Source organism: Carettochelys insculpta, chromosome 1 (assembly GCF_033958435.1).
Source record: "Carettochelys insculpta isolate YL-2023 chromosome 1, ASM3395843v1, whole genome shotgun sequence".
Taxonomy (NCBI): Eukaryota; Metazoa; Chordata; order Testudines; family Carettochelyidae; genus Carettochelys; species Carettochelys insculpta.
Genome location: NC_134137.1, coordinates 366740982 through 366765514, shown reverse-complemented (window position 1 = coordinate 366765514; position 24533 = coordinate 366740982). Strand labels below are relative to the sequence as shown.

Here is a 24533-nt window from a genome sequence, read left to right as displayed (position 1 = left end):
CGCCAACTTCAAAATAGCGCCCGTCACGGCTACACGTATTGGGTGCTATTTCGAAGTTGAAATCGACGCTAGGTGGCGAGATTTCGAAGTCGCTAACCCCATGAGGGGATGGGAATAGCGCCCTACTTCGAAGTTGAACGTCGAAGTAGGGCACGTGTAGCCGATCCACGTCCCGCAACATCGAAATAGTGGGGTCCGCCATGGGGGCCATCAGCTGAGGGGTTGAGAGATGCTCTCTCTCCAGCCCCTGCAGGGCTCTATGGTCACCATGTGCAGCAGCCCTTAGCCCAGGGCTTCTGGCTGCTGCTGTGGCAGCTGGGGATCCATGCTGCATGCACAGGGTCTGCAACCAGTTGTCAGCTCTGTGGATCTTGTGTTGTTTAGTGCAACTGTGTCTGGGAGGGGCCCTTTAAGGGAGCGGCTTGCTGTTGAGTCCGCCCTGTGACCCTGTCTGCAGCTGTTCCTGGCACCCTTATTTCGATGTGTGCTACTTTGGCGTGTAGACATTCCTTCGCAGCGCCTATTTCGATGTGGTGCTGCCCAACGTCGAAGTTGAACGTCGACGTTGCCAGCCCTGGAGGACGTGTAGATGTTATTCATTGAAATAGCTTATTTTGATGTAGTGTGCACGTGTAGACGTAGCCAAAGTGAGCAGCAGAGGCAATGTGGGTAGAAGAGGTGGAAATGCCAATCAACAAAGAGGCAGTAAATGTCTCCAGTGCAGATGGAAGAATGCAGGATCTGCTAAGGTCACTGGAGTCCATGAGGTTGAGAAGCTGCCTCACTCTTCACCTCTGTTGCTCTGCTACCACTGTTACTGACTCCATCTCTAATCAAGGGAGAGCTTCTGACAACTACCCACTTTTCTAGTTCGGCTCACTCATGGGAGAAATGCATAGAGGCTTTGTCCAAAACCATGCAGCTCACGGTGTATTGAAGCCATCATCTGCATTAAAAGGGAGTCAGGTGTCCATGTGTACAGTAGACCCCTGACTTACGCGGGGGTTGTCTTCTTGCAAACCCTGCATAAGTCAAATTTCTTGCACAACTTGAGGGAGCCAGGAAACTGACCAGAGTGATACTTCAGTGATTGAAGGGCAGTTGGGGACCAGGTGGCAGCCTGGCTCCTGGCTCCCCTCTACCTACAGAGCTGGGAAACTAACCAGGGCAGTTGCCTTCATCAGTTTCCCCCCTCCTGTCAGGGGCAGCAGCTGAGAGCCTGACTCTTGGCTGCTGGCAGTGACAGGAGCAGCTGCCGTCCCTGATAGGAGCGGGGAAATCTCTCCTGTCAGGGGTGGCAGCGCAGTTGGTGCCACCGCTGTCAGGAGCTGGAAAACTGACCCGTGCAGTATTGTGGGTCAGTTTCCCTGCTTTTCTGAGTGGTGGGAAGCTGGCACCAGGCACCAGCTCCCCGCCACTCAGTCGTGGGAACCTGAAATACATGCAACTCAAGTGCATGTGTCTTGGGGTCTACTGTATAGAGAAAGTGGATTGCAGCTTTGGGGGATGGCAAAGTTAGTGCATGTAGGGAGAAGAGGAGGAACTGTGAGAAGATGATCCACTGAGCAGATCAGAGGAGAACAATTTGGATAAAATAAGATAATTAATCTGGGCAAGATTGCGGTCACGGGGCACAAGAAGACCCAATGATTGGAAAATGAAGTGAGACAAGTTCAGGTTGGAATAACACATTCCTACTGGAAGAGGGATGGGCAAACTCTTTGGCCTGAGGAGTATATCTGGGTTTGAAAATGTCTGGCAGGACAAGGTGGGGCAGAAGAATTCACGAGTTGTGGCAGGGGAGGGAGGAATCTGTAAGGGATGTTACTGAGTTGGCAGGAGGAGGGTGGGGGCTCTACAAATTCAGACTAGACTGTAATGTTGTTGTCAGAAGGTGCTCACAGTACAGTGAAGTTTGAGAACTCCTGTCACTGATTCTAGAAACACTTCTACATGCAAGCTCATTCACTGGAAACCTATATGGAAAAGAGGTGCAAAATTTTAACAGTAAATGTAATTGATCCTGGGGCAGAACTTAACCAGGATGTGTGATGGATTCTTAATCAGTTGAAATCCCTAAATCAAGACTGGATGCTTTGCTAACTGATATACTGCAATTCAGCCAGAGGTTATGGATTTAGTGCAGGAATTATATCATCCAACCGTACCCATGAGATCAGAATTGGTCTCATCTGACTTTACAATCTATGAATCTGTCATATTTGATCTTGAGAGAGTAAGTTGATATTTTTTAAATGTCTTTGTGGTACATTCAGGCCAGACCTGAGTGAATAATTGTAAGTGAATAATTTATTTGATGGATTTCATTTCTGTGTTCACCAGTTATCTGCAAAAAGCTTAAAGTTTCCTCAAATGTGTCCAAGCTTCTGAATAATTTCTATGAATAGTTTTCGTATATAGATTTTTTATAAATGTGTTTATATTATAACCCGATAAATAAATGACCTAATTAATATTTGATATATTGATAAATCTGAGTTGTGTTGACTTGGATTTGATATTTAGATTGCTTTTTATTGTTTCCATTCATTGTCTAGATGAGCTTAACTTTTAGAATAGATTTCTAGAAAATATAGTTCCATATTGCATTCAGAACTCGTGTTTTGGTTTAAATTTATATCTGCAGAGGACCAACTCAAAGCCTATGCACCACATGAGTCCTACAGAAGATCTCAGTAAAGGCTGGAGTGGGACTTCTGCTGGTCATCTGTCCAGGGAGTAATTTCACCTTCTGTGACGATTATCTAATGCAGAAGTTCTCAGACTGTGGGTTGGGATCCCAAAGTGGGTCACAGCCCCATTTTTAATGGGGTTGCCAGGCCTGGTATTAGACTGCTGAGGTCCGGGGTAAAGCCTGAGCCCCACCGCTTAGCGCCAAAGGTGAAGTCCAACAGCTTCAGCCCTGTATAGCAGGGCTCAGGTTACAGGCTCCCCACATGGGGCTTGAAGACCTTAGGCTTTGGCCTCTACACCTGGGGCAGTAGGGCCCAGGTGGTCTCAGGCTTGGGTCCCCTATCCTGGGTTTGTGTAGTATTTTTTGTTGTCAGAAAGGTTTGTCGGTTCAATAAACTTTGAGAACCACTGATTTCATATCATCTTAAAAATCGCTGATTCCATAAACGCTTCCTCCTGCAAACTAATTCACTGGAATCTGTGTGGAAATCAAACTCAAAAGGCAAATGAACATGGGAATGTGAACTTGCAATCTTTTATGTGAGCAAACTTAGCAGAAGATATCTTGAGGGCTCACATCTAATTTGAACATGCATTTTTGTTTTCTTTGTTCTTTTCAGCATCAGCACAATCATTACTGATACATTAGCAATGCTTTTACATTTCCACATCTAATAGCTTGTGTAATTTAAGGCCTCCATTTTCAGTTACTTCAATGATGAGTATTTTTAGAACCTTGTTTTTCTTAGTAAATGCTGGCAGGACATTGAGGTTGGTTTCCACTGGAAAACAAGTTAAAGGGAAAATGGAATTTGACCTACTAGTCCTGAAATCTGACCTACTTTTAAATTGCTGTCAGATGGTGAATCTTCTCCAGATTCTAAATATCAATTCCTTCTAGGTAGTACTGTAGAAATGGGACAATAGTTATGAAATATATGATTCCAGCTGGAATTGCCAGTCTTCCAGCATTGTCCTGGAGTCACCAGGAATTAAATATTAATTTTAAAATGATGTCATGTGATGAAACCTCTGGGAATTCATCCAACCAAAGTTGGTAACCCTAATTCCAGCCCTGAGAAATGTAAGCAAAATGCCTCTTTTTTTTTAAAATGTGTATTGTGGATATGCAGAGCTTTACTATTCTACTGTATGGCAGCAAACTGAGAACCATTCAGACTACAGAGTCGCATATATGTATATAATATATGTGTATGTGTTCATATTGCTGGAATTCCACATCAGAACATAAGTAAAGCAGAAGGTAAATTCTTCCTCAGAACTAACCTCATTAATGAGCTAGCATAGACCATGCATTTAAAAAAAATTATTTAATCTCAGTGTGAGACCCTTCAGGGCCTGAATTATGATGGATGTATTCCAGTGTTGGGAGATTGAGGACACTGTGTCTTTGGCATCCAGCCTCACAATACACTGGATGTGAATTAATCGTGCCATAATACATCCTGATTTTAATCTTTTTCTTTAAATAAAAGTTGTGGGGAAGAAACAAACACACAACTAATTAACACTGCCCTTTAAAAATAAATATGAGAATTTGCACCCTTTCAACCTGGCAATTTGCAGATTTTAATCTTTTTCTTGGCTACTGTAAAATTTAAAAGACTAGCCTGAGTAGCAACTGTTTAACCATCATCTGCCTTTCAGTTTGTGGGCTGCTGAGCAGAACTTGAGACCTAAAATTTATTATAGGATTTCTTACGGCCTAGCTACATTAGGAAATTTTTACCAGTGCAATTTTCTCTAAAGCAGAAAGATGCCTTACTAATAGTTGCTGAAGCTGCTTTTCTGTCATGGACTCCACAACTTTCTGTGACTTCTGTAGCAGCTGGTCAGATTAGGCAGCCCCTGGACCAGCCACTGTGGCTGCTGCTGTGTCAATTTGGGCATGGGGGAGGTTCAGGCTGGGGGCAGGGGGTTAGGGTGCAGGTTTGAGCTTACTTTGGGGGAGGCTCTCTGGCAGTGTTCCCTGTAGGTTGAGTGCTTGGGCAGCCAGCCAGGAGAGATTCAGGTACTGCCCAGCTAATTGGCAGAGCGCCCACAGGCAGCAGAATGTTTTTTCTATGGGTGGTGCACATCTGCATATGCCTTGATGCACATAATAAATTTTATTCTGTCAGGGATGGAAAAATTATAGGGAATACTCCTCCCTGGAAGTGGCTGGCATGTTTCTGCAGCTCTTAGGCAGGGAGAAGGCCTGAGGAGTTTGTCACATACTGTCTTTGCAATGAGCTTCAACACCTGCCTGAAACATGCCAGCTACTTGTACGGAGACTCCAGCACTATCCTACTTCAGCACCAGCAGGGGCTGCAGGCTGTATGCCCCTTCACCCAGCACCAGTGAGAGTCCCAGGTCACCATCCCTCAGCATCCACAGCAGACCCAGACCACCCCTTCCAGGGCACCTTTGCCCCTTTAGGTGGAGTTTGAATATCAGTCATGGGCAGGCCACAGGCCATGAATTTTTTATTTACTGCCTGTGCTTATCCATGACTTCTACTAAAAATATTCATGACTAAAATGTAGCCTTAATAGCTGCACCACTAGTCTCACTGCTGTAAATGGCAGGCACTAGTTTCACCGTAACTGATTTGTCTGAGGCGAGGCCTTGTCCTTGTGACATGTAAAGTTAAAATTCAGTTCAAGTCATATCTTGTCCAGGTGGTCTGAATTATTGTAGCCCTAAATTTACCATGGCTGCCATCACTGGTGGAGATCGCACAAACCACTGTTGTTTTTAAGCACCATCTCATAGGCTACACCAAGCTGGGTTTAATGATGCTGGTTGCAAAACACAGGGTCTTACCTGCAGCTATATCTACATTAGTACTCCCGCTAGTAGAGCTGAAGTAGTGCTAGCGCCAAGAGAATTTTGAACAAAATCTAGTGTGGACCCCACAAAGAGATACAGCTGGGGCGGGGTCCTGTGGAAACAGTAGTGTGTGATCATGTAGCCAAAGACTGTGTCATAAGGCACACACAGAGCATCCAAATTTTTGGTTACTTTACATTGCAACTTTAACCTTCTTTTAATATTTATTATGATTAATTTACTATTTCGTAATAATAAATATTTAGTATAACATTATGTTGTTGTTTATTATCTATAAAAAATATTTAGTAATAATAAATAAACTAAAACTTGGGCGAGAGGGCACACCGCTGCTCGGGGAGGGTTGGTCTGGGTGTATTGTCGATGCTGAGGGATGGTGGCATTGGTGCTGGGTTGGGAGAGGGCGAGGGGGGCATACAGCCTGTTACCCCTGCTGGGTGGGGATGCTCCCTATCCAGCTCTGCACAGCTATTACTTGCTATTTATTATTACTAAAAATCAAACTGAAAAAAAAATTAGAATATTCCGTCATGTGGAATTACAGTGATTCCTACATGGTTTATTGTCAGCACAAATCTCTGGCACTTCAGCTAAGAGAATAACTCACAGTCAGGAGGGCTGACAGCCAGTGTGGGCCTGGGGCAAGGTGTGGAGCCTCAGGTGGAAGGGACATGACCAAGGGCAGTCAGCCCTTAGCTTAGAGCACAGCACTACGCCTTTCCCCTTCCCCATCCTCCCAGCACTCAGAAGCTGCGCAAAGCAGTGGAGTGATGCTTCTCCGGTGTTTCAAAGGGAGCTCCAAGCCTCTTTGAAATGGCAGGCTCCTATGCAGCTGCCCCCTCCCCTTCCCATTGGCAGGCCTGCTCACAGCAGTAGAAGGTTGTTACCTTCTATGAGGACTCGCACTAGTGGCAGATAAGGCACGAATTTTACCAGTACTTTCATCACTATTTGCTGGCAGCTGAGAAATGTTGAGAGTCAGGAATCCTGGGTTCTAGTCTGGAAAGCGTACTTTAGAGGTTAGGGACATTTGTGGCCCAGCTGGTAGCATGTGCTTTGTTTTGTCCTGGTCTTCTTCCTGCTGCACCTTCACTCAGCTTTCCTTTAGCATCTCTTTCCAGTTTTGCTGCCCATTTTGCATCACTCAGCCCATACAAACACCTTGTTCTGAACCCTGTGTCCCAGTTTTCATTGGCTCCACTACCCAGTCTAGGTCTTACCTTCTCAGTTCCTTGTCCCAGTCTCCCACCTCTCCTCAGCTCCATGTCCCAGTCCCCATCCCTCCTCCCCAGCTCCATGTCCCTCACCCCCAGTCCTCACTGACTCTGTTTATCAAACCTACACGGCCCTAGCTCCTTATCCTAGCCAAACTTACCTGCTCAGCTCCTCTTGGCAACATGTTCCAGTCCCTGTTACTATCCCCTTCCAACATATTTGTCCCATTTGTTCTTATCATTTCCTCAGGCCCAGTTTCTCACCTCCAGCCGGGGGCTTCTTTCTCTGCACTGCCTGCATGCCACATAGAGAGCATAGGAGAGACAGTCTCCCTGAGGAACTGGAGAGAAAGTTCTACTCCTGCTGTGCCTCAGGGATAGAGTGGACCTGTTTATTCTTTAGGGGCAGGTCACCAGACATCCTAATATTAGGGGCTTTGTCTTATATAGACAACAATAGACAACTTCCGCATCCCCCACCCTCCCTAAAAAAATAGTGTCCCTGGTTTTCACTCTCCCTATCCAGTCACTCAATTTGGAGATAGCACATGTGCACTTAGGATGAGGGAAAGAAAGGTCAGTGAATTTAGTTGGCACACTGTCAAGAAACCGGTGGTGATTTTCAGAGGCAACTGAACAACCTTGGATAGATTTTCATGAGGGTGGCAAAATCCCAGTTCCAGAGTTCGAGGGCAGTAGAGAATATTTTTTTTAAAAAAATGCAGTTCTATAATTTTTAACATAGGCAAAACAATATGTTTTCACTTAATATTCTGAGAAGTTGCTGAAAAATTTGTTCTGAAATTTAAAACAAAAAACATCCTGACAGGTTGGCTAATTTCATCCCAAATGATTGAAATTTGGCAAAGTTATAAGCACCTAAAAACCGCATCCTTTAATGGAAAGTGTCAGTGACCTCAGCTAAAGGCATCACTACTTTTGCCTCCTATAATACATACACTTATAGCTTTATTTTTTAAACAGAGCATAATTAATTTCTGCTGATGGTCTATGAGCACATATTTGTGAAAGGGGCATATTTTAAAGTCCTGATTTACAGCTACAATAGCAAGGAAAGCTCTCGCCTCATTCAGTTTGAATATTTTATGAAGTGCAGTGGACGTGGCATCTGGTGCAGTTTTCTAAGGTGTATGTTGAATGATGCAGGGCTCAACAGGATTTATAATATTTTTTATAGTAACAAACATCCTTACCTGTTTATTAACACCTTAGGTTACTGGCACTGAGAAAATTTTAATTGCCTAATTGTATTTGCAGGAGTTCAGGCAAGATGATCATAATGATCCTTTCTGGACCTGAAATCTGAGTTTTACTGTTTTGGCTGTTTGTTCGTTATCTTTTTGCATTTCAATAACTTACGAGATGCAGACCCACAGAGAATGGATAGATCATATAGCAGATTGGTGCGGAGCTAATCCACAGAAACTAGGCCACTCTGCGCTGGACAGGGAAAGATGGAAGGAAATAGTGAGGGAGGCATCAGCACTAATGGGCCAATAGTTGATGATGATGATGATGATGATGATTTCACTAACTTGGAACAATGCAAATAGAGCAGCTAGTATGTCTTTCTTTGGAGATCATATTTTCTTTTGTTTCTCATGAACTTGCACAATGCAAAGAAAATTTAAAGGCAAACAAAAAGTTTCAATACATTTTTAAAAAATGAAAACATTAATAATAGTTCTTGTAAATCCTTCCATTTGGTAGAACTAATTTTTGGAGCCTGAACTTCCTGATAGAGCCCCATTACCTTTCTCAGGTCATTCTTATCCCATTATCTCTGCTCTGTACCTGATGGTCTGGGTTAAGTGCTTCTGTCCACTGATAAGAATCCAGCAATAAGCAAATCATGTTTAGAATGTGTGGCCCTATCCTGCTTCCACTGAAATCAGTGTATGTTTTGCTATTAACTTCGGTAGGAACAGGATGGGGTGAAATGTTTTACATCATGAGCAAAAGAGCATGAGCCTTCATGCACAGGCCTAGATTTATGCGTTAGAAAGCTTTCACTGGATGTTGTTTTCATCAGTGAGTTCTTTCATTGGTACTAGAGCCTTTGGACTTTTCTATGACTGTACTGCTTTTGTGCTGCAATTCCCTGTGATGTCAGCTCATTCCGACCAGCAAGACTGCACTGGAGAACTCAGAATGGCAAAGTGCCTTCCAAAGTGCAGGCTGCTTATGACCTGTAGTCTAACATGCTAAGTTGGTTGAGCAAAACACCATTCCAGGGCTGTACATTGTGGCATATTTACCACTGTATTCTACGGCAACATCAAAGGAACCTCAGTTTAAAAGATTGGCACCATGGCAAAGATGCTGACATGAAAGACTAGAAGAAAAGATACTGAGAATTGTCTCCTTAATCCATTTACCGCAGTAAATTGTTACTAGGAAATCCAAAAGCATCCAACTGTTGACAGTTAAATTCTAATCAGTTAAACTGTTAACTGATGATTAATAGAAGCCTCACATGTTGCTGGTCTGAAGTAGCCCTATAGTTACAGTTCATACTATTCCATATTTCTAGAATCATTCCGGTTTCAACTGGATGACCTGGCATATCTCATCAGTAGTAGTTGTAGTAGTAGTAGTAGGCATCCTTCAGTCTATATAGACTATGGATCGCGCCCTTCGTAGTTCCATTTGGAATCATCATTTGCAGCATCGACTGTGACTGTGAAGGCCCACATGAGAGTGACAGTCCTTGCTGAATCTGTTGCATGTGTAATGGGTGTCAGGCAGGTCCTTACTGTGCTTTCTGTGGGCTCGCTTCTCCTCTGCTAGCTGTCTGATCCTCATCTCACCCTTCTGAAGGCCCTTGTGTAGTTCCTGCCTCCATCTTCTGCAATCATCTGCCAGCTGCTCCCAGCTGTCTGGCTTAATGTCTACCTCCCTGAGGTCCCTCTTGCAAACATCTTTGTAGCGCAAATGGGGGCATCCGGGAGGTCTTTTGCCAGAATATCTCATCAGTGATGAGTGAATATTAAGTACCCATGAAAGCTCTATCACAGTTTGGATCTGATGCCACACTAAAACATGTCATTTTGTTAAAGATAGATCCCTCTGTTGCACTATGACTTGAAGATGTAGTCGTGACATCAAGCAAACTTACCCAGAGCAGTCCTTCATCAGGGATTGTTCTCCTGGTTCTCAATAGCTGTATTGTTTTTGTTTAAATGCACCATCAAGGATGTCATTGATAAGACTTTTGTAAAAAAATTAAATTGTTAAATTGTTAGCATTAAATAATTCATAACTGCTTTGGCCCAGGCTCTAGAAAGAAATAGATGGGAAAATATATCAATGGCATAGAAGCATGTGTATTTACAATTAATAGAAATGGGAAGTTGAAGGGATGTGTTAAGGGGAGGATTTATCCCTTAAAAATGGGAATTGCCAGCAAGGGAGAAGAATTAACCTCTACATTATCATTTAAGTGTAACTACCATCTATTATTCCAAGTTCCAACATACATATTATTTTATAAAGATGAACATTGTAACTTATGACATATACTCTGCAGTGCAGCCACAGTGAATCTATCCCACTCTGGTGGTAGACAAGTGGCTAGCATAAAAATAAATTGGAGACAGAGCTATGTGGTGTTATAAGCTGGTCCTGTTTTGAAAAGTAGAGATGGGTCCACATTAGAAAGGTCAGGTGCCAATTGGCTTTTGGACAGAGGGGATATGAAGCAGCTATGAAGATGAGTGATCTATTTGGAGGTGGGATTTTGTTTGGGAGTCCTTTTTTCCTCATAGTAAATTAAATTAAAATGTTTGAAAAGCCAAAAAGGCTTCTGAAGCAAAGTGGGAATGAAAACACAATTTGGCTGACTTTCTGTTGAAGCAAGGGAACTACCAGGATGGGAAGCTAGGTCGGGGAGCTCCACTACAGGGAGCCTGCTGGGGTTGGGGAGCCCCATTGTGGGGAGCCCAGCCCCAGTCAGAGCCCATCCCAGAGGCCTACTGGCAGGGGAAGGGATAGAAGCCAGACTATGGCACCCAGCCCAGCAGCTCCACACCTGCAGCCTTGCCATGGAGAACCCCTGGAGCCCCACAGCTGGGAGCCAACTGGGATGCAGAGCCCCATCAGCAGTTCCAGCCCTGGGGATCCAGCCAGGGCTGGGGGAATCCCAACAGCCATGAAACCATTTGAAAGAACAGTTAAGTGTAAAAAGCAAAGTTCAGTGTACAGCTCAGACATATGGCACACCACTTCCAGAAAATGGTTCTTTGTTCAAGTATTCTGCTAGACAGTATTCCATGGTATCTGCTTCTGAGAGAAGGCGCCTTTCTTAGGAAGGGTGGCATTGTGCTTGGGTAGGGAGTCGGGATCTGCTTCTATTCCTGCTGTCTCACAAACTGTGTGACCATGGGCCGGTAATTTAACATCTGTTTCTTGAGTTTCCTTATCTGAAAAATGGAGATAATGTTCATTCTGGCCTACCTCATATGGGTGAGTGATCAGTTACTGTTTCAACAGTGTTTGATAACCTCAGATGGAAGGTGCTATTCAAGTAGAAAGTACAGGTTGAACCTCTCTAATCTAGCATCCTCAGGACCTGACCAGTGCTGGATGAGAGAATTAGCCAGATCACAGGAGATCAATATTGTCTAGCAGCACTACTAACACTTCCTTTGCCTACTCCATTTCTTAGAAGACATTTAGGGGTAAGTTACACCTAAATAACAGCACAGAACACTCAGAGCCAGGACTGGTGCTTGTAAACAAAGTTTATGGGACCATGGGAATCTTGTCCACAAATATGGTAAATAGTCATCCAGCTAACTAAAATTATGCTGGATGACAGATTTGCTGGACAAGAGAGTTCCAGATTAGAGAGGTTCAACCTGTATTAACTTTTTTTTTATTTTAATCCAAATGCATCATTATTCATTTTATTCAGTTCAGTCCCACATCTACCCTGGAACCAAAGGCCCACCATCTGTCTACGCAGATATCTATACACATCCACTGACTATAATAGCAGAATAGTTCCTATCAGCCTGTGTGAATAAAGAAGTATTATTTATTATACATTTTACAGATGGTGAACCAAAGAGAGATCACATCTTACACAAAGTCACACAGGAAATCTGGGGCAGAACTGTCTGTTGAACCCTGTTTTCTGAGTTCTAGGTCAGTGGCTTAATCACAAGACTCTCCTTTGTCCCCTTTTAAAATAAATGGTCTGCAGTGACTCATCAGATTGTACAGTACATGGAACTGCAACAGGGCCAGACACAAGCCCCTTTTTGTTGAATGTGCATCGTGCAATCTACGGCACTTGTTGTGTTAATGTTACTCCAGATTCCCGTAACACCTGAGCCATTAACAGGGTAAAAGAGCCTTCAAGTAATCACGCTTGGTTGTGTCTGTCTTGCTCTTTTCTCTGCACATAGACAAAATCAAAATCAGTGAGAGTTAAAAATTGCTGCTGCTCTAAATCCTTGTTTTGCAGATGTTTGGTAAAGTACATTCAGTCAGATTAGATAGTGACAGCTGTAAGGCAGATATAGTCTATTCTTCAGAACGGAGATTGCCACAGTAATAAATGTCTCCTTCTATTGCTGTCTGGCCATCAGACTATATACCCTCCTCTAAGACAAGGATCTAATTACAAGAGCATCACCCCCAGCTTCAGCTACTGCTACTCTTGCTACTTGGAGCAGAATGTTACTGTCTTAGCAGGTCAGAAGTTTGTCCCATGCTGACCTGTAGCTCATTTCATAACTGACAAAGACCCAGGTGAACACTTTGCATTGGGACTTCATGAAAGTCTTGGGCTCCCTGGTTACTTTAAAATAGAATGAAAAGTCCTGGAGCTGATGTAATGGGCTGGGTTTCAGCTACTGAAGGGTCTGCTGCGCCTCCACACCTCTGCAAGACAGGATTGATGCGGCTAGAGAGATCACTGATTTGGACCACTGAGTGCTGTGGAGCAGAGTATTCTTGGGGCAGAATCACTCACTATGAAGCTTCCTGCTTGAAGAGACAAAGCTTTGTCCATCCCTCAGCTAGTTGCACCAGTATAGTTACAACAAAGTAGATACAGCATTGCAAACCAATAGTGAAGACAGGCTGCATCACTATGCAAAATGTTTTCTGTAAGTGAACATTACCTTGGACTTGCAGCTCAGATAACCCATCCAAGAGAGCACTTAATGCCATATGCGCCCTTAGAACTCTGCGTATGCATAGTTGAAATCACAATTATGCCCTTAATCTCAGGGAGTCTAGGGCTACACTACCGTTTCTATTTCTGGATGCATTTGTATAGTGAAATAGAAACCATGCGGCCAAACAGTGCACTTGAGAAAGCAAGGCTATTTTGAGCGCAATAGTTTGTTCCCATCTGCACCGGGTTTGACAGAAGGTAGCTTGGAATAATTTATGCAATTTGCACACCGCAAATTGCGTAAGTTATTTCGAGCTAGAGCAGTAGTGTAGCCCTAGCTTAAGAGGTAAACACCCATAGAATATCCATCTTGTGTGACTGCATTTCAGCTCTGTTGCACAATGCCCCATTCAGAAGGCTGAAAACATATTCCATGTGTTGAAAGCAAATTATAAACAGATTGAGCCTGGCTACAATAGATCAACTGAATTAAATTCAAGTTAGCAGAGCTTTTGATTAAGAGGTAAAGAACTTGTGGAGTGTATGTGGAGGAGTGGGAAATCTTGAGTGGTTCTGATTAAAAAATTGTAGGGAGTTATTCTTTCTGGAGAGGGGGAGGAGCGAGACCTTGTACATAAAAGCACATGCTATAAATCAGGGTTTAGTAAAGCAGCATATGTCAGAAATAAAAACCAAGGAACTGTGTGAAGTGCACAACAAAGCCCACAGAGGTTTCATAGAGGAGCATGTTGTATTCAATCACATTAATTATGGTGTGGACTAAATTTTCAGTACAGTGAATCCACAGAGTTCAAAGAGGGGCTTGGGGAAAATATGGAAAGACAGTCAGTTAATAGAAGCCAGATTCAACAAAACGGGATCTGCCTTTAGTGAATGGAGAAAGATTCTTTGCACATTGTTTAGGTGACTCTTCTAGGGTAAGGCAAATAGAGACTGGATGGATTTTACATTGAACGTGGACCTAAAAGTCAGGGATTCAGGGCAGCATTCTGGGTGGTATTGAATAGCCTCTGCCACTCCACCGTATCTGTTCATATTTCATTATAGCTCCTATAGTGACAACCAGATGATCCCACTGTTTTTGTACAGGAGGATTCCTAGAGGGTGAGCACTCTGGAATTATGCAAATGAAGTGCCCAGAATTGAGGATGGATGAAAGTCACTGCAACCTAGAGTGTGGAGCTGCATCACGTCTCCTCCTCCACAGCTGCAGCAGCCACAGGCTTCCGTGCTGCCTGAGCTGTATGTTGTATCCTCTGGAGCAGCAGTTCCCAACCTTTTCTCTAGTGAGGACCCCCAATCACACCTCCCCACCGAACTATTCAGGACCGACATCAAAGCCAAGTCTGTTTTCTCTGATCATTTTTATTTATCTTTTATTTTTTCACAGACCCCCCTGCAATATCCTCTCAGACCCCAGGGGTCTGCAGCCCCCCAGGTTGGGAGCCCCTGCTCTAGAGCTACATAATGGATCCAGGAGCCCCTTACCAGCTTGCTCCCGACTTGCCCCTATAGTGCCATTCTCTGCATTAGTCTGTTACTGTGGTCAGCACAGAGCCCACTCAGTGGGGCATAGGGAGTGTAGAGAACCTCTGCCTGACCACTCAAGCTCTGGGTTTCCAGCCCTGCTCTCCGTATTGAAGTACAAAGTTGGCCTCATTGGGATGGGTGGGAGCCTTTTTATTTACTTCAGTGTGCTTTGGATCAGGCCCTCAGTGAATTACACCTCAGTTGGATAATTTCATTTTAGTTTCAGTATTTCAATGGCTCATTCAGTATCCAAGCATCTTTCAGTCTGCATAGACTATGGATCGCGCCCTTCGTAACTCCATTTAAGATAGTCATTTGCAGCATTGACTGTGACTGTGGAGGCCCACACGAGAGTGACAGTCCTTGCTACATCTGCTGCATATGTAGTGGGTGTCTGGCAGGTCCTTGCTGTCCTTTCTACAGGCTCGCTTCTCCTCTGCCAGCTGTCTGATCTTCATCTCACCCTTCTGAAGGCCCTTGTGTACTTCCTGCTTCCAGCTGCTGTGGTCATCTGCCAGCTCTTCCCAACTATCTGAGTCGATGTCTACCTCCTTGAGGTCCCTCTTACAGATGTCTTTGTAGTGCAACTGGGGGCGTCCAGGAGGTCTTTTCCCAGAGGCTAGCTCACCGTACAGGATGTCTTTTGGGATCCTTCCATCATTCATCCTGTGGACGTGGCCAAGCCAGTGGAGCCGCTGCTGCCTGAGGAGGGTGTGCATGGTTGGAATTCCAGCTTGCTTGAGGACGGCATTGTTGGCCACTCTGTCCTTCCATGATATCCCAAGAATGCGCCTGAGGCAGCACAAGTGGAAGACGTTCAGCCTCTTTTCCTGGCGGGCATACAGGGTCCAAGTCTCGCTGCCATAAAGGAGGGTGCTGAGGATGCAGGCTCTGTAGGCTTGCATTTTGGTGTGAGTGTACAGCTTGTTGTTGTTCCACACTCTCTTGCTAAGTCTAAACAGAGTTGTGGTTGCTTTTCCAATCCTCCTGTTTAGCTCAGACTCCAGCGACAGTGTCGGTGATGATGGACCCAAGGTAGGTAAACGCGTGGACGACCTCTAGCGTGTAATTGTCAGTGCTGATTGATGGAGGTTCAGCAACGTCCTGACCAAGTACGTTTGTCTTCTCTAGGCTGATGGTAAGCCCGAAGTCCTTGCATGCTTTGGAGAACTGATCCAGCAGTTTTTGAAGCTGGCCTTCTGTGTGTGTCACTACAGCAGCATCGTCTGCAAACAGCATGTCTCTAATGAGCACTTCCCACACCTTAGACTTAGCCTTCAGCCTTGCAAGGTTAAACAGTTTCCCGTCAGATCTTGTGTGCAAAAAGATGCCCTCTGTTGAGGATCCAAAGGCATGCTTCAGGAGGAGTGCGAAGAAGATCCTGAACAATGTCAGAGCAAGGACGCATCCTTGTTCGATACTACTCCTGATGCTTAAGGCATCCGATGATGTGCCATTATATTGGATGGTTCCTCTCGTATCTTCGTGGAAAGACTGGATCATCTTGAGTAGCCGTGGTGGACAGCCTATCTTGTGGAGAAATTTAAATAGTCCATCCCTACTGACCGAGTCGAAAGCCTTGGTCAGGTCGATGAAAGTGACATAGAGTGGCTTCCTCTGCTCCCTGCATTTCTCCTGCAGCTGCCTCAGGGAGAAGATCATGTCAATGGTAGATCTCTCAGCATGGAATCCACACTGGGATTCAGGATACACCCTCTCAGCGAGCTTCTGGAGTCTGCCGAGGATGACACGAGCAAACAATTTACCAGTGATACTTAGGAGAGAGATTCCACGGTAATTGTTGCAGTCACTTCTGTCTCCTTTGTTCTTATACAAGATTACAATGTTGGCATCCCGCATATCCTGTGGAACCTCACTGTTCCTCCAGCACAGGTACAGCAGCTCATGTAGGGGTTCCAGGAGTGTGTCCAAGGCACACTTGATTACCTCTGGTGGTATACCATCCTGGCCTGGGGCCTTTCCTACTGCAGTGCTGTCAATGGCTTTCTTCAATTCGACCACAGTGGGTTCCTGGTCCAGCTCGTCCATGACTGACAGGAGCTCGACGGCGCTGAGGGCTGTATCAACCACAGTGTTCTCGCATGAGTACAACTTGGAGTAGTGCTCGACCCATCGCTCCATCTGTTTGGCTTTGTCAGTGATGACTTCACCAGATTTGGATTTCAGAGGTGCTGTCTTGTTCTGGATGGGTCCCATTGCCTTCTTTATGCCCTCATACATTCCCCTGAGATTACCAGAGTCAGCACAGGCCTGGATACTGCTGCATAGCTTAAGCCAGTAGTTGTTGGCACAGCACCTGGCTGTGTGCTGTACTATATTTCTGGCTACTCTGAGTGCTTGCTGGGTACTCTGACTGGGTGAGCGTTTATACTCCAGAAGTGCAGCGCGCTTCTTTTTGATGACTGAAATCATCTCATTGGAGTTAGCTTCAAACCAGTCGTTTGTATTTCCAACTCTTCTTCCAAACACTGACAAGGCCCCATTGTAGATTGTGTCCCTCAGATGCTGCCATCTGGATGTTGCATCAGCACCCCCAGGGCTGCTGCACAGATTCTCCTCAAGGGTCTCTGAACATTTCAGCTTTTTCTGAGTTTGCCATCTTTCTGGCATCAGTGTGGGGCCTTCCACTTGGTTTAGAATGGTGCAGCTTCTTGGGTCTCAGCTTCAGCTTGGAGTAGACTAGCGAATGATCTGTATCGCCGTTGGCACTATGGTAGCTGCGTGTCAGGAGGATGCTTTTGAGATTGTCTCATCTGGTGATGACCAAGTCTATTTGGTGCCAGTGTTTTGAGCGTGGGTGTCTCCATGACACTCTGTGCTGTGGCTTCGTTTGGAAAAATGTGTTTGTGATGCGCAGATTGTGGTACATGCAAAGTTTGAGGAGACGCTGTCCGTTGTCATTCATTTTTCCCACACCGAAGTGACCTAGGCAAGAGGGCCATGAGTCACGGTCGGCTCCAGCTCTTGCACTGAACTCACCCAAAAGGTACAATTGTTCACGAGCAGGTATTTGCACTATGGCAGCACTGAGCTCATCATAGCACTTGTCCTTTGCTTCTGGTGTGGTGTTCAGGGTTGGAGTGTAAGCACTGATCAGGTGGACATGACGGGCGCAGATTTGAAGTTTGACCTGAAGGAGTCTTTCTGATCCACCCGTGACTAGTTCCACCATTTGCAGAAGGGTGTTTCTGATGGCAAAGCCGACACCATGCTCCCTGGGTTCCTCTTGGGGTTTGTCCTGCCAGAAAAAGGTGTAGTCCTTTTCCTTTACGGATCCTGAAGCTGCGAGTTGTGTCTCCTGCAAAGTGGTGATGTCAGCTTGGAGCCTTTTCAGTTCCTCGTTGATGACAGCGGTCTTTCGGGAGTTGCTGATGTCCTGAAGATCTTCAGTCAAACTGGTCAACATAGTCCATACATTCCAACAAGCAAGCTTGAAACTTTGATGATTTCCTTTTCTTAATAATTTTCTTATTGATTTGTCTGGTGCTCATTTCAGTCACTTGTCAGGTTTGGGAACCTTAAGCCTCATGCACCCAGTGAGGCAAGTGAACTGTGGCGAGACAGTACCCTACTGGCTGGGGGCTGCCCAGGTTAAGGCAGGTGGTGACTGTCCAATGAGATGCGATGATGTCTCCCACCATTGGAAGCAACCCCTGGCACTCGTTCTCTACGTCAATCAAGCAAGAGCTTATAACTGGTATCTGTTGCCTCCCGTGTTGGTTCAACGCTGTTAAGCGATGCTGGAGTACCTCTCCAGGCACGAGCCTGGGCAATTTTTATGGAGACCCTGGGCTGGCCGGACACCAGGCCCCCCTCTCGGCTTTACTGATATAGTCCAAAGGAAAGGATAACCTCTACGTTTGGTACCAGCTCAGCAGCAGGAGTTGCCGGGACAGTGCCAGAAGTTGACACAAAACCGCCTTAGGATTCCCTCTGGATTTTCTGTCAGGGTTTACTCCCTTAGCCTTACTCCTTCCCAGGATAACCCACAAGGCAGTGGGGTGTCTTCCTCCACCTTCACGGGAGTTGTCGATTTGCAGCACCTCACCTCCTGGTCCGCCGTTGAGACTGTGCATTAGAAGGGAGAAGGAACAAGTCCCTCCATAAGGTCGATATGTGAGACAGACCAGACCCCCCTCACTGTGTTTCGCCTGCGAGCTGACGCAGTTGCCCGGGGGATGGCGTCACTGTAATGCACAACAGCTGCTAGGAGCCAACAGTGAGAGTTGAGTGGTGGGTGAGGACTAGTGCTTCCGTCCGCCTGAAAAGGCGCAGCTGCCGGAGAGTCAAAGGTACCACCTCTACCCCAGACACCCCATGTCCACCCTCATTCAGTATGGTTGCTTAGTAACTAATTGGTGGATTATTCAGGGTAAATAGCTGTTTTCTCCTAGGTTTCATTTCATTCTCAAAGTTGATTGTGTTAATTTCCAGGAGCGGTGTTCTCTTCTGTTTCAGCTCCAACCTCTCCTTAGGAAGTGACCTCATATCATTATTCAATAGGATTATTGCTTGGAGTGCCTGCAACTGACTTACCTAGTGTTTGTATAATATAAAGGTCCCATCCCAAGAGCATTTAATGACTCTGCTATTTTCCCTTTATTAGGCTTGTTTTTAAAGAAGGTTTCAGGAGGTTATTTATTCTATGTTAAGCAGTTCAGCTTGCAGAAAACATATTACATCAATTTTTTTTGTTTTAATTTGTTTGCCTGTTAAAATAGATATTTGTTATTTGTGCTGGTGGGGCAGTTAAAGGTTTTTGCTCACAATTTTAGGATTTCAATAGCTCTTTTTTCACAGAAAGTTCCATTAAAAGTTTAATATGTCCCATTCCTTATTTGAGATGGGTATAGGAGCATATTATTTCTCGGAGAGCAGAAAAGAAGCATAATGTAATCTAAGTATAATATTGGGAGGGTTAAATTTTATTTTCTCTTTGATTTAAGGACCCCTTTCCCAGTCTGTGTTACCTGGTGCAGAACTGATCTCATAATCTTTGTTTACTTGTTAATAAGTGTGCTTTGGCAGTGTCAGTTTGAGGCCAGACTCACAGAAGTGTCTTGTAACACAAACGTGTCTAGGTTGTGATATATGAACAAGTAGGAATGAGCAAAACAGAGAAGCTTCTGGAAGAGGCTGCCCCTCATCCCGCAGGAATCCCAAAGGACTGCAGTGAACAAATGTGCTGGAAGTCTCAGACCCAGTTACTGCATAAATTTCCCACAGACTAGGGAAGGAGAATAGAATCCTGTCTTCCAGTGCCGAACACGCAAGCCTTTCCCACTAAAGAATGAGTCTATTTGCTAAATGTATGGCCCTATGATCTTCCTGGGCCAGCCACTAGACAGTGGTGTCAGACTTTAACTTACACACACAAAGTTAATCACAGTAAGGCAAGATGAGAAACACTCTCTGTCCTTTCTTGTCTACTTATGGATCTTGCTGGCCTAGGAAAGTACAGGAAGGTCGCGACGTTCACAAGTGCAACATTCTCAAATTCAGTTATTCACAAACGCCACTTCCTGGGACGCAGGGAGGAAGCGCTGGCAGCCCCCACTTCCCAAGGGCTCCCGGGGAGCAGAGCTTCCCCAGGGTTCCAAGTCCCCTCCCTATTTGCGAAAAGCAACATTCTCAAGGGTTCTGAACATGGAACCCTCACAAATGTTGTGACCCTACTGCGTAATTATCCCATACTAACTCTACTGCAGTGATTTTCAATGAATATGCTGAGACACACTTGTGTGCCAAGTCTGCCATGATGTTTCTTCAATTTCCCCTTGCTGCAGCTCTTCGCAGAGCCACCCCCGGGGGTGGGAGGGAAAGGGAGAAGGGAAACTGACAGCACCACACCAGCTGAGGTTCGAGCAACAAGGTTGCCTGAGTCACGGCTGGTGTGAGGTTGGTCAGTTTCCCCCTGCAGTTCTTTGCAGAGCTTCTGCAAGGGGAAATTCCAACCCCACAGGAAACCACTCGCGCTGGGAGCAGGCTGTAAGAGTCCCCCCAGAACCTGGGATAATTAGTCATGTGCTTCTGCTACAGCTTCATTGCTCCAGTCTCTGAGCTATTGAGATTCAGGCTAGCTCTGCTGTGTCTATCCCAGATGCAATTGACTGTATCAGTTCCGTGTAGACATACCTTTTGAGAGTTCTAAGCTTATCTCCACACTTCCATATTCCATGTTTTTCAGAGTGTCTGGAGGTGAGCTCTTCGACCGCATAGTAGAGAAAGGATTTTACACCGAGAAGGATGCAAGCACTCTGATACGGCAGGTCCTAGATGCCGTCTACTACCTGCACAGAATGGGCATTGTGCATCGCGACCTCAAGGTAAAGGCGTTCACTTAGTTGTATCTCCAATAGTATTAATGAGTGTGGTCTCAGTTGCCACGAAGCCTAACTCATGTTGTTCATGTTGTTCAAGACTGCAGTACGGCTACCTGTTTGAGTAAAGATTCATCTTTTGAGTGAGGCTTCGTATAATCCATATCCTCACATATCTGAACAGCTGTCCTGTGTTTTGTCTAAAGTAGTGTGTCTACTTCTTGTCTCACAAAAATCCTGATCCTACCACCTTGACCAACATTAATTGTGAGTGGGATTGCACAAAATCTAGCCTGGGGAAAAATTACTTCTGTTACATCAAGAATGTGAGTTCTTCTGCACAGTGGCATATACTTTTATTGCTGAAAACTGCCTTGCAAATGTATTAAATACCTCATACTGCTAATAACGATGAGGAGTTTGGGATGGAATGCTTGGGCTACAACCTGGAATTTTGGGACTGCTGTGCCCCTTAATTCTCCAGCCTAAACTGTCTACCATAATTCTTTGCTAGTGACAATCAGCAAACTCTTCCAGGCACTGCTATCACTTCAGATAAATGCAGGCGGGGGCCCTACACCCAACTAGATTTCATGAATGCTCCCAGATCTATTCATGAAGCACAAGATAGACGCACAAATTCATTGTCCCCAGTGCCAGAGCCTTGCACCCCAAAGTTGTACTTCATGCCCTGTTTAGAAGCCTGAGCAGCATAAGTTTACTATCTGGTCCATTCCTCCCTCAATGTGGAGAGGATGTACAAATGTCTTTGTAAACTAAACTGAGATTTACGAAGCACTCCAATCAAAACACATTTTTTTAGGTAGAATACAAGATGTATTTCTTAACTACAGAAAGATTGTAATTGATATAAGCGGTAGTCATAAAAGGTCAGAGGTAATTATGAAAGAAAAAGGCAAGCACACAGTCTAAAGAGTAAACCTTATTATATTCAACAGTATTTAGATAAAGCAGTTTTCTCACCCCAATGCATGGTACCATTCTTAACACACAAGCTTCTTGCTCAACCCTGGGATCAGTCTCCTCAATTGAAGTCTTTGTCTTTCCAGTGTTCTTTGTACTTCCAGCATAGGCAGAGGAGGAGAGAGACTAGGAATGATGCCACTGTCTTTATTTTATACTCTCAGTCCACGTGCCTGGAAAATACTGGACTTCACATGCCCTGGTGGGCTTTGCTGTGTCACAGGGTTAAGTGATTCCCCTGGTATGGTCTTGTGCAACTGTCACTGAATTGTGAATCCCTTGATTATAACCCACTGGCTGATTAACGGTTGTTGAACATATTTTTGGAGAGGTTTGCTACCTATGTATGTCATTAGCAAATTTACCACATATTTTAGTACGGACCATGCAGCAAAATTCCATAATTTAATACATACTAATGAAATACACATTTGAACAAAACAATGTATTTCAGCAGATCATGACCTCTATGATATCTTACATTGCATGCTTTGTATCATAACAATGCTCCTCTAGCTCTTTTGCTAAGAAGGAATCCGACTCCTGCTTCATGCTTCGTTTCATTCCCTGGCCAAATGACTTCTCAACCGCACATCTCTCCTGATGCCGTCCAATGCATCTCTGCCAGCCCAAGTATATTGCATCAGTGTCTCGCCATCTCCTTCTGACACAGCTCTAATTTGCCACTCCCCACGGTATTCGGACGTTCCACATTCCAATTGATAGTATATGTGTTAGGAGATACCAAAGACAGATCTGTTGATCATCAGAGGAGATTGGAACGCAAAGGTCAGAACAGATAATTAAGGTTGGGAGAGAGTCATGAGAAGGTTTGGATACGGAGAAAGAAATGAACAAAGTGAGAAGCTACTAGAGTTTTCTATGGCATATGAGATGGAGATCTGCAACACGAGAGTCCACCAAAAGGACTGTAGGAAGTGGACGTGGTGATTGAATGACGGGAAGTCCAAGAACACGATAGACAAGATTTTGATAAGAAGAAGATGGGTAACATCGGTACAGCAGCGCTGAACTTTCCAAGGAGCAGATATAGAGTCGCACCACAGTCTAATGACCACAAACATCAAGATGAAACTCAAGAGAAAATGTAAGACACAGTTTAAGAAGAGACGTGGCAAAACTAGGCAAAGAAGAAATAAGGAATGTGTACAGCACAGTGCTCGAAGAGAAGATTAGGAATACGGACACAGAGAAAGACCTAGATAAGAGAGTCCAAGGGATAGCCACAGCGATAGAAGAGGCAATTGAGCAGACTGTTCTGAAAGAAGAGAAGGTCAATAAGAAGTGGGTTACACAGGAGACCCTGAAATTGGTCCAAGAGAAGAGAACGTTGAAGATCAGAATGTTTCTGAGAGGGTGGAACAGCAATATAGGATGAAATGCAATGAGGTAAGGAAAGCAGCCAGAAAGAATAAGGCAAAATGGTTAGAGGAGCAGTGTGAAGCTATAGAGAGGTATTACGATGCATGTAAGACCAGGGCGGTGTATAAGATGATCATGAATATTAATAGAAAGTGGCAGCCTAAGCAGATGGTGATCAAAGATGAGAACGAAGAGGTGCTCATTAGCAAAGAGAAGATTGTGCAGTAATGGACAAGATATTGCACCAACCTATACAAAGCATAGTTGGACCCTAGTATCTCAGAGAGCCTGATGGAAGAAATGAAAGAGTTGTCTCTGCCGAGCATCAAAAGTGAGACCGATATTTCAAAGGACAAAGTAGAAAGAGCAGTGAAATGTCTATAAAGAACAAGAGCCCTGGAAACGATAAGATCACAGGAGAGATGATTAAATATGGTGGAGAAAGTATGATTCAGGAAATACACTGACTGTAATATAGCATGGAAAGAAGGGAAGGCACTTAAGGAATGGACAAGGTACATGCTAATGACAAAACTCAAGAAAGGAAGTGCTTTGGAATGCGAGAACTACAGATTGCCCTAACAGGTCATCTAGGCCAGGTGCTGATGATGATACTGATGGAGAGACTAAGATCGCAGATAGAATAACATCTAGCAGACAAGCAAGTAGGGTTCAGGAAAGATAGAAGTACTATACAGCAGATTTTGGCACTAAGATTGATAGTGGAGAAAGCTCGACAAAAGAACAAGAACATTTACACTTGCTTCGTCAATTTTCAAAAGGCATTTGACAGTATAGATCAGAAAGTGACTTGGGTGGTGTTGGAGTGTTACAGCATGGGTAGCGGATTGATACGGTTGTTGAAGGGTATCAATGACAATGCGGAGGCAGCAGTGAGAACATTTAGAGAGATGGGAAACTGGTTTAGAATGAGTAGAGCTATGAGACAAGGAGATCCAATATCGTGGAGCATCTTCATCACGCATCTAGAGAAAGCGATGGACAACATCAAGGAAGAGGTACAAGGGATATCAACACACGGGATAAGAATTAACAGCTTGGGGTTTGTGGATGATATAGTTACCAATGAGGAAGATGAGGAGCAGCTAGCAAAAATGGTGCAGGTGCTAAATGAGGAAGGGAAGAGGTACGGACTGATTATGAACATTGATAAAACAAAAACAATATTATTTGGAGATAAGGAAATAGGAAGGAAGATCAAAGTAGATGGAATTGAACTAGAGAATGTAGAGATGTTCATGTATCTGGGGAGCAACATAACGTATGATCTAGACAGTAAGAAGGAAATAGCGACGAGAATAGCAAAAGCAAGAGCATGTTTTGAAGTTGATGAATAAGATCTG

General features: G+C 44.5%; 1 protein-coding gene across 1 annotated transcript in view; it reads left to right on the top strand.

Annotated features, from left to right (window-relative positions):
* The window catches only part of CAMK1D (calcium/calmodulin dependent protein kinase ID), a 412449-nt gene that overhangs the window by 309516 nt on the left and 78400 nt on the right, over positions 1-24533 (top strand). Inside the window, exon 4 of the mRNA XM_075017909.1 lies at positions 20670-20808. Coding sequence (XP_074874010.1) covers positions 20670-20808 — 139 coding nt within the window. The remainder of the gene's footprint in view (positions 1-20669; positions 20809-24533) is intronic.